Raw genomic sequence first — 10,433 nt, 5'->3', positions numbered from 1 at the left:
CCATAGGGAGGTTTTACACCAGGGGCCACAAGGGGCAATATCAAGATCTGGTTACAACTACCAGAGGCCACCAAAGTTAGTTCTGCTTCGGTGTGTAAGTTTGCCAAAACAATGGCAGATTGTATTTGACCAGGAAACGAAACCAGTTCAGGCTGGTTAAGAGGCAGCTGGTTGCTAGTGTTCTGAGCATGCTCAGTAGAGAGCAGCGTCTCGTGACAGGCAGCATCAGCGTCTGACTGAGCTGCGTGAATAAGCCGTGTTGTTCTGCTGAGTGCGACCTGAGGCTGCTGCTTCTGGTCTGCGTTTATCTGGTTGGGATCTTTCTGTGTGAAACACAAACACCGCTATCCTCTTCTCTGATTGGTCGATCTGTTAACCTGATGCTGAGGTCACTCCAGAATGAAAACATGTTTAGAGACAGAAAAGAATGTCACGCAAACTGAACTCTGCCTCATGTTTAACGCCAAACAAGGACCATCAGACTAACATCAGAAACCTGGTTCCAGTCCTGCGGTTCTGGCCCAGTGGGTCAGAGTTTCCCTCGATGCACATGTTCCCTTTGCACAGAGAAAAGCTGCAGGATGCAGAGCTGCTGCAATAATTTCTGGGACAATTTATCATCCAGCACATTTGTTATTGTGACCGGCCCACCGACAACAAACTAACCCAGAACCAACTGACCCAACTGAAGTTTTTATTTATCAGGAACTCTTTTCAGATGTCCTCAGGTAAATGCCTCCTGATGGTTCTGAGGGTTCTGCCCAACTGCTTCCTGAGGCTACAAGCAGGACCAAACAGGAAGTGACCCTCTCCAGAGGCTGACTTTACTTCCTGTCATCAGAATGAGTCTGAAAGCTAGAAACAGAAGGGGGAGGGGCAGAGGTTGAATAAACAGCTGCACAGATGTGAAAGGAGCTTCTGTGTTCAACACACACTGCTGAGTATTCACTATTCATCACACACACAGATGCAGACTTGTGTGTATTTCTACCCACATTCAGACTTTGTATTGACTTCCATTCACTTCAGTGAAGGTTAGTGACCCAAACCTTATAAACCAAACTCGCCTTAACCGCGCCTCAAGGGGTCCACTGTATCAGGAAGGGGCTGTGGGCCCCATAAGGCCCATTGGTCTTCAGAATGTTAATAAATATGACAGAGACACGCACACACACACACACATATACACACACACACACACACACACACACACACGCACGCACACCCGGCCTGCAGTCAGCGACACAGGAAGAAGCGTTGGGTTGGTCCAGAGGTCCTGCCAGGTTCTGAGGTAACTCTCATTGGATTCTGGTATTAGAAGAGATCAGTCCTTGCTGAAGGGTCCAATTTGTCTCCTTCAGAACCAATAGGCCCATTTCTACACCAGCAATCCTGGTCCAGTATGAACAGAACCAGTGCCGTGAGACAGTCCATCCGGACACATAAACAGGAAGTTCAGCAGGGCTAATGACAGGAAACTGATCTGTGTGCAGGCGTTGTACTCAGCGACCCAATTACAGGCTCAGGCCCGGTTCTGGATTTACTTCCAAGTCTGAGGCTCAGAGAAATCCTTCTTAACGGTCCAGAACCTGTCAGAACCAGGGCTGTAACGATTCCTCTAATGATTTGAGTACCTCGATTATTAAATTTCCTTGAAGCTTTGAGGCAGCTTAGTGTCTTTATTATTTAGCGCACCTTGTTCCGGTCCGGTTCTTATTTGTGTTGCGCAGCGCTCTCTCTTCCACCTGAGTTGTTGATGTTAGCAGCATAAGGTCCAATTTTCAAGTTTGGACCTTTTACTGATGATAATGTTTGGGCTTTTATCGTTTTTCGGGGACCAATAAACATCTTTAACTGGTGCGATGCCTGGAGCCGGCCCGGCTCCACAGAGTTTATCAGGGGGGGGGTTAGCTTATTTTGGGGGCAGATTGTATTAAAGTAAAACGAGATTTTACTTTAATATAAATACGTAAACAAACCTTTATGTGACATTTCAAATAAAATAACCATGTTTATTAATGCAAAATACCATACCATATACAGTGACATGTATAAAATACATGCTCAAATTTGCACAGACATTAGCTCATATGTTGCAGAAATCTAATATTTCCAATGTTTTCTTTATGTAAAATCAATCTAATCAAGTAAGAGTAGAAATATTAGTCAACTAAGAAAACAAATTTCAGTGCATTAAAACTATTCTTATAAGTACCTTTTTCCCCAAAAAAGTTACTAAAGTAAATGTAATCAGTATTACCCACTTTTGAACATGGATAACAAAATTGGTACTCTGTTCTTGTTAACAAGACTAGCAAAGCTGGATATATTGGCTTTGCTGGTCATCATTTAACTAACCAGTCAGTCACCAACAACTTTACTCAACTTGGTTAGTTTGGGCGGGAAACTACGGAAGGTTCTTTGCGTTTTGTTGGTTTGCTGCAATAATTCTAACACACCTGAGCAGCTCTGCACAGCAGCAGCAGGTTACCTTCACTGCCTTGTCGCTAAAATGAACACAAAGCTATAAATGTCTGTGCAAGGTCAGAGTTCATCTATTAAACCGACTGGAGATGAATACATAAACCAAAAACTGGAGTATAGACATTTTTTATATAAGCGTATATGTGGGCTTGGCTCTTTATTATTACAATTAATATAATTTCAGATCTTTGTGTAACTTTTCTTCATGTTAACTTAGAAAGTGAGCTGTTATTGTTACAGGTTAGTTTTCTAAACTACAGAAAAGTAACTGTTAAGGAAGCTCAAATAGGAAAAAATGGACTGATGTTGATATCCGATAGCAACACTGGTGTTATACTAGATTTACTAATATTTTATTTTATCAAATTTTTTTTATCTCATTACTCGATTACTAAAATATCTGTGTACAACAGCCCTAGTCAGAACCATCAGCTCCAGGTTCCATTAGGTTCTCATCCTCATCCTCTTCTGATCCCAGGTATCAAACAGTAAATGGCCTGGATTCATTCAGTTTAACCAGCCCAAAGGACTCCAAGCACTGGCGCCCCCTGCTGGCCCCCCTGACCACCTGTTGGGCCCCTGACCTTGGCAGAGAAGGGTCGACACGACGACAGCGGCTGTCTGCAGGTTTGAGAAGATAGAGCAGAAGTGAAGACGATGGCCGCCTGGACCCAGGTCCAGTTCTGGGTTTACTGGTTCTGGCAGGTTCTACTGACCCTGAGGACCATCATGTTGCATTCACTGACCTTCATGATGCATTCACTGACCATCATGTTGCATTCACTGGCAGTTGGTAAAGTGCTCACCGCTCAGTTTGGGCTCCGTCTTCCTGCGCCTCCTGTCTTTGCCCCTCAGCCTGGAGAAGGTTCTCCTCAGCAGCGGCTCAGCCATGCTGCGCCTCCTGCAGCAGGAGCAGAGCCCGGTTTCCCCGCAGGAGTCGGTCCGGTTCCTCCTACAGCAGGAGTCATGGGTTCCTCCAGGAGAACCAGGAGTCAGCGCTCCTCCTCCTGGAGGCAGAATCCCAGCAGGAGGAGAAGGAGTCAGTCCCTCGTCTTCTTCACACTCTGGAGCAGCGTCTCAAACTTGGACATGACTCTTCCTCTCCTCTTCCTCTCCTCTTTCTCTCCTCTTCGTCTCCTCCTCGCTGTGAAAGTTGTTCGACAGGAAATGAATTCCTGGCATTCTTTCCCAAACTCCCCCTCCGCTCCTCCTCCCACTCTCCACCCTGTGCTGTGGGAGGAGCGGCCCTGGGGCACCATGGGATCTGGAGTTTAAATCATCTGGAGTGCTGCTGCTAGTCGACGACTCGATGCTCAACTGTTTCCGTAGAAACGGTTTAAACTTATTAATGAACTGAACTGCATGACAGACAGCAGCAAGCATTCAGGGACATAAGCAGGACATTTCCTGGTAGTTTGTGGTCCAGTAGCTCTGCCCTTCAGGTCAGGGTCTTGTGATGGGGGTTTTGTGTGTGTGTGTGTGTGTGTGTGTGTGTGTGTGTGTGTGAAGGGGGGGGAGGTGGTGCTATTACCTAGTTTGTCTTCCTCCTATCTCGGCCCATTAGCAAGATGGCCGCTGGCAGTTTTCTGGCTTTCTGTGAAAAGGCACCATGTCAATGACCTGAGTGGGTGGAGCCTCAGAGTGAGGCACTGATGACATCACTGGATGGCATGCAGACCCTCTAGGTGATGTGATGCTCACCTGTAGTCACCTGACCGAGGGACAATCAGACACCTGAGCCGTTCACAGACGTTTTATTTTAAAATCCGTCTACAGTACAAAAGCTGCTCTCTGATTGGTCAGCCTGGAGCAGGAAATGATGTCAGCTGGACACTATCTTACATTCAGTCAGATCTGAATTAAAAATATAGAAGCCTCTCATGATACTAGTAAACATGACCAGGAAGACATGGATTAAAGTCTTTAACGCCGGGAGCAGTTCCACACCACAGAAGAAGAAAGCGTCTGCAGTCGGGAAAAGGCCTGATGGCAGCGAACGCCTCGCCAAGTCTGAGTCAGCCAGTCAGGAATCAGGTGTGTTCAGAGACACATAGGAGCAGAGTGTCCCTGAACACACCGTCACAAGGTGCTGACTGACCCGTCTCCATGGCGACGCTGGGTGATCGCTCACTGAGTCTTTGAGGGAATGTCGAGTTTCCAGATAAAACTTCCTGGGAAACCGACAGAAAGGCACCTGATTGGTTCTTCCACTGGATGGACAGACATGTCATTGGACGGTTTCTGAGCTCCTCCTCCTCTTCCTCTTCCTCTCACTGACCCAGCATGTGGCTGATGTGACCCTGGAATCATCATATTTAACATTACCTGTTAGCTCACATCTGATTGATTGATTGATTGATTGATTGATTGATTGATTGATTGATTGATGACATCACAGGCATCTGAGGTCAGACCCTCCCTGACCAGAACCAGATTCGGGTTCTTACCGGTTCACCTCCCAGACAGCGGGGGCAGCGGCGCTGAGGTCCAGTCCGGGTCAATCCGACCTGCAGACCAGAATATGGTAACAGGTTCTCATGGCAGTCCGATGTTCAGCAAAGTCTCTTATTAAGTTTTCTGCCTCGGTTTCCATGGTAACCGATCCGGAGCGGTCTGTTTAACTAGCTGTCGTCATGGCAACTGGCACGCACCTGCTGCTCCTGCTGCTGATTGGTCACAGGCACACCATGGGACATTTCCATTGGATACTCTGCTATCTGGAGCTCCGCCTCCAAACACATCCGCTTCTGAAACCAAAGGTCATCATCATTATCAGTGACATCATCAGGCCCAGTTTGGGTGGAACTGCCAGTGAAGGCATAGATCTACTCCATGCAGATGTGTTGACCGCTTCCTGCCAACACGGGTCAGAACCAGAACTGGTTCTGAGTCCTGAGTGTAACTCACTCAGGCACATTGGAGGGTTCCCCAGCATTAACGACCTGCTGACAGCACCTCTATCAGCCTGGATTTTGATTAGGCCATTCAAAGCTCCTCATATGCAGCTTTAAAATTCATCATTAAGAGACTGACCCCATTTCAACAGTATGAGAGGAAACACTGGCCTCAGGTCACCAACAGGGGGCAGCACAGAGGCAGGACCAGCCAGCTGCCCTATGGCTCTGAGCTTATATTGTTGGAACATTATTATTATTATTGTTATTATTTCCGTATTCCCCTAACCCTGTCACAGTTATTGTTATCCTGGAAAGATCCATCAAATACCTCCAACAGCCACCAGGACAGGCCTCAGCTTCCTGTTACCATATATGGTCATGATGAGTTTTCAACATCTGGCTTGAAAAATGCTCATGGTCCAAATTTTTAAAAGTTGTATTCATGTGTTCTTTTTATTTGTTAAATTCATTCATGTCATTGATGGGAGATATTGAGTCTGATTGTCTGGAGATTGTATGTGGGATTCCTCAAGGGTCAGTACTGGGACCAGTTTAATTTAATTTGTATATAAACGACATAAGCAAAGTGTCTAATGTATTAAAATTTGTGTTATTTGCTGACAACACCAATATTCTAATCACATTAGAATCATCCATAATGTTGGTTATTATGAGAACACAAACCCCTTATTCTTAAAATCTAGAACTGTTAAATTTGAAGATCTGGTGGAATTTAAAATTGCTCAAATTATGTTTAAGGCATCTAATAAACTGCTACCTGAACTTATACAGAGCATGTTTATGAAAGAGAATAAGGATAAAACTTAAACTCAAACGTAAGAATTCGTAGTTTACGTAGAGATTTTGTATTTCAATTTATGGTGAAAAATTACAAGTTAAATGAGGAGTTAAAACAAAGTTAGAATTTATTACAATTTAAAGGGAAATATAAGGAGGAATTAAAAGAGCAAGAAAAAGCTTGGACTTTGTTTCCAGACGTTAGACGTATTTTAGAAGAGCGTAAAGCTGCCAGGTTGGAAGCTTCAACACGCAGAGCGACGCTGATCATCATGCCGCGTTGCCCCACATTACTCCGGTAAACTTTTAGTAAAATGTTTTCAGCACTAGTTGCCTTTATTTTTGACAGCAATCCGACAGGAAGGGGGCAGAGAGGGGAGAGAGGCCTGGGCCCAGCGAACAGAGGACGGGAGTCGGGCTCCAGATACCCGGTCTGTCTATGCGGGGCGCCGCGCTAACCGCTGCGCCACCACGCAGTGCCTCTGTTCCCTTACTGGAATTTTTAGTTTCTCTTTGGTAAATTAAAATTTTTTATGCATTTGAGCTGTCTGACGAACTCACCTTGTTCACTTTCTTGGAAAAATCATTTTTGTTATGTGATTGCGACTAATGGACTGGCCCCGTAAAAGTCATTGCAGAGTAAATAATCGACTAGTCGATTAGCAACCCCTTGATTAACCCAGATAAAATGGGAAATTAATTAACCTTGTTTATTTGATTTAATAATGAGGGTCCATCTGAAAATATTGTGTGAGTTTATGGGGGAGGAGTTAATACGTTTCTTACTTCTTCCTACTCTTTTTCTAGCAAGATAAAATTATTGTTAAGATTATTGTGGTGCAAAAAACATGTCTTTTCTTTCATTGTTCATGTGTATGTTTATACTTTCATCATGTTCGAAATAAATAAATACATGTTTAACCTTTGTGTTTCCTCTGATAACTGGAGTCCATCAGCTGAATGTTCTAGCCGACTCAGTACCATGAGTTCGGAGGGTTCGGGTCAGACGGTACCAGAACATAATAAACGCCAGAGAAGGAAAAACAGCAGTGAAAACATCATAATGACTGATAAACAGCTAGTTTAAATTAACCACCGACTAGTTAGCTAAACTACAGCTGAGTTAGTCTCTTCCTGTTAACCTTCCTCTTCCTCATCTTCCTCCAGGTATGTCTCACCTGCTGGCAGATCCAAGGCTCCGCCCCCTTCCTTTTCAGCAAGTTAGCTCCCTGCATGCTAACGTTAGCCTGTTAGCTCCAAACTGTTTCCGGCCTGTAAAGCCCAAACTGACCGGCCGGCCGAGCAGCTTCCGGTTCAACTCCCAGTAAACTAACTCGGGACCCAATTAACCAGTTAACCAGTAACCAGCTCCAAACACACTGCTGCTGCTGCTGTTGTTGTCCGACCTTCTGCTGACCGGCAACATTAAGTTTACAGCAATCACACACTTCGGGTACGGAAATGACGCCCACCTTCACAATAAAAGCGCTTAAGGCGCAAGCCGGAAGCATTTTTTTTAACTCTTACTTGAGTCTTCGAAAGCTATTTTTTACTTTTACTTGAGTAAAGTTATTTTGAAGAAGTATTACTGTACTGGAGTATTAAGTTTGGGAGCTCTACCCCCTCCCCTGGTGGTGAGGACATGCAGAATGGCAACCTCCAGAGCCTTTGTCTTGTCCTGGCAGCTGGCTGCAGCTTTCTTTTGCCAACGTGATCCATAAGGATATTAAACTGTTTTAATATCCAGCCATCTTTTCTGCTTAGCCACTTGTTTAATAGTTTAATATAATTTCTTGAGCTCTGAGCTTTGCCCTCCCGTTTATCTTCCTTCACCCCAACACTAAAAGACAGCCCACAATAATAATACAGCCAGTATCCCACAACTGGAGTTTATTCAACTCGATGCTTTTATTCTGAAACCCGTCTGACTGTGCCGGAAGTTGTCTGTCTGCTTGATACGTGACGCTGAGAAGCCTTTGTAACTTTTTTTTTCATGACTGCTCAGATTTCAAATTAGAGCAAGCCAATTAACGTCTAGACAAACTATCGCGAGATTGGCAAAGTGAAAAAGTTAAATTCACAATTAAAAATATTTGAAACAATTCAGCGACGTAAAAGCAATCACATCAAATTAACACATCACATATTTTATTTAAACAACTTTATTGAACAATCAAAAAAACAATACGTCACATTTACATTATGGAATAAACATACGACTGAAAAGGAAACAAAATATTTCCATTCCTATAATGAAAAAATAATATTAATTAAGCAATATTAATAAATGGGGAGGAGAATATTACAAATGTTCATCCACAGTTGGACTTTCTTCAACTGTAAATTGTCAATGAACAATTTTAAAGAAATTATGAAAAAGGAACCAAACATCTGTAACTTTATTGCAGGTATTTCAACACCAAAAATACAAAAAGTACATTAGTTACAGTAAGTATCAAATAAATTCAGAAATGGGTTATCGTAAAGCTCATTAAGGTTTTCAAGACAGTTGGTTTTGGTTGTTGTTGGAAACATGCGGTTCTGCTCGAAAAGAACAGTTTATTAGTTTTTGTTCATAACATTAAAACCGCTGATAGTTTTTATTCCGTTGGTTTACATTTCCATATAAACTCAGAATTAATCAGTGAGTTTATATTTCTGCTCAGTCCAAACAAGTTTTTTAGAAAATTGTCTTTCACCCATAAAACATCTATTTATTTATTTATTCATTTATTTATTTATTTATTTCAAAAAGTTTGGAGCAAAACTTATGAAAGTTTCATTTCATATCAGTGACTTTAGGATAAATTTAATGTCTGATAAATTATCTTTTCTTCTTCTGTGGTCAGGTTGTCGACTGCTGTGAATCATCATTCCGAAGGAAATTCAAATATAGCTGAAAAATCCTCAAATCCCCAACGCTCTGCTGCAACCAGCCTGTGTCTGAGTCTGGGTCTCCAACCTGCGGCTCCAGAACCGCCGGTGGACCCTCCAGCACAATAAGGGCCCGATTAATCCATCCATCCATGTCCTCATGTGGGTTGGGAGGTTTGCTGGTGCCTTTCTCCAGCTGTCAACGGGCGTGAGGCGGGGTCACCTGGGCAGGTCGCCAGTGGACCGATTAATGTGTTTTTAAGTTTTAGCAGTTTTTCCCTTAAAAAAAAAAAAAAAAAAAACACTAAATGCACCAGCGATATTTCCTTAGAGCTAGTTTCTCCTCATCAGGTTGATAACTTTGTGCTTTTCAAACAAAATTTTCTACAAATATCTACGCCTCACTGACAATGCTTCTATCCTCTTTGGATAGTTTTATCTTTTTTTCTTTATTTAACCCTAAACTAGAAAGAAACAATGTCACTTTAAACATCCTTCGCTTAAAACCTTTTGCGTTGTCTCGCAATAATGTCCTGATCAGTTCATGTGTTATAACTGTAGGCCTTCCTCACAGCGGCCATCTTACTTTGCAGCAGAGTTATGCTAACCCCAACCCTACCAACACGATAATAATCCAATAGTCCAAATAGATTGGATGTATTTTTATTTCTTTCCTTCTTACGGGAAGTTTCTGTTCATGTCAGAGGTTTGTGATGCCTTTCTATCCTAAAGAAAAAGATATAAAACAATGAGATGAAAGGCTCATATAATAGCAGAAAGTAAGATGGCCACCGTAACAAAGGCTTACAGTATTCAGTTATAACACATGTGGTGTTTTTGTTTCTCTTGAGGATGTACTTATTTGTGCTTGGCTTGATCTTTTTTATAACCTCTGTAACGGTTATAACAGCCCGACGTTAATGATTAGGAACCGTTATAACTGACGGACGTTGGTGTTCACTGTGTTAGGCGGAGTGTTTTTTTAGTTTGATTATGTTAATTTAGGATTAGATTTTCTTTATTTTTTGCTATGTTGTTTTATTTGTGAATTTTGTTTTATTTTATTTCTTTGTGGAAACTCTGGATGTTGATTGAATTTGAATTGTATTGTAATTGTATTTTATTTATCTGTTTATTTGTTTTTTGTAATCAGAATAAACGAGCTCTTGCCAGAGATACACCGTTACGACTCGCTTCCTCTGGGATCCACAGATCTGGTTGCACAGGATTCATCTGCCTGTGCACCACTTGATACTGGCCCCAGATTCCGGGGGTCTGGTGCTGGTAACAAACGCAAAAGAACAGAAAACTCCCCGTGTCCCCTATGGGCCTCCGTAGGTCTCGTATCTGACTGTTGGTGAATTTCTGTTCCATGGCACT

At 42.8% G+C, this 10,433-nt stretch overlaps 1 protein-coding gene and 1 long non-coding RNA gene across 2 annotated transcripts in view; one reads left to right on the top strand and one right to left on the bottom strand.

The window, feature by feature from the left end:
• LOC106937189 (uncharacterized) overlaps window positions 1-1,670 on the top strand; it is a 7,872-nt gene extending 6,202 nt beyond the window's left edge. The window contains exons 2-3 of the long non-coding RNA XR_001422336.1: window positions 1,085-1,093; window positions 1,659-1,670. This is a non-coding gene — a long non-coding RNA (uncharacterized LOC106937189). The remainder of the gene's footprint in view (window positions 1-1,084; window positions 1,094-1,658) is intronic.
• syde1 (synapse defective Rho GTPase homolog 1) overlaps window positions 1-7,628 on the bottom strand; it is a 33,721-nt gene extending 26,093 nt beyond the window's left edge. The window contains exons 1-5 of the mRNA XM_015018590.1: window positions 7,358-7,628; window positions 5,136-5,231; window positions 4,932-4,991; window positions 4,016-4,784; window positions 3,291-3,628 (exon numbers count right to left, since the gene is read on the bottom strand). Of these exons, the coding sequence (XP_014874076.1) occupies window positions 3,291-3,375 (85 nt within the window). The 5' untranslated portion in view covers window positions 3,376-3,628; window positions 4,016-4,784; window positions 4,932-4,991; window positions 5,136-5,231; window positions 7,358-7,628. The remainder of the gene's footprint in view (window positions 1-3,290; window positions 3,629-4,015; window positions 4,785-4,931; window positions 4,992-5,135; window positions 5,232-7,357) is intronic.
• Between the last annotated feature and the right edge of the window lie 2,805 nt (window positions 7,629-10,433).

The sequence above is a fragment of the Poecilia latipinna genome, unplaced genomic scaffold (genome assembly GCF_001443285.1).
Source record: "Poecilia latipinna isolate Pla-1442-1.1 unplaced genomic scaffold, P_latipinna-1.0 Scaffold2291, whole genome shotgun sequence".
Lineage (NCBI taxonomy): Eukaryota > Metazoa > Chordata > Actinopteri > Cyprinodontiformes > Poeciliidae > Poecilia > Poecilia latipinna.
Note: the sequence above shows the minus strand (reverse complement) of the source record. Positions and strands in the feature narration are given on the sequence as shown.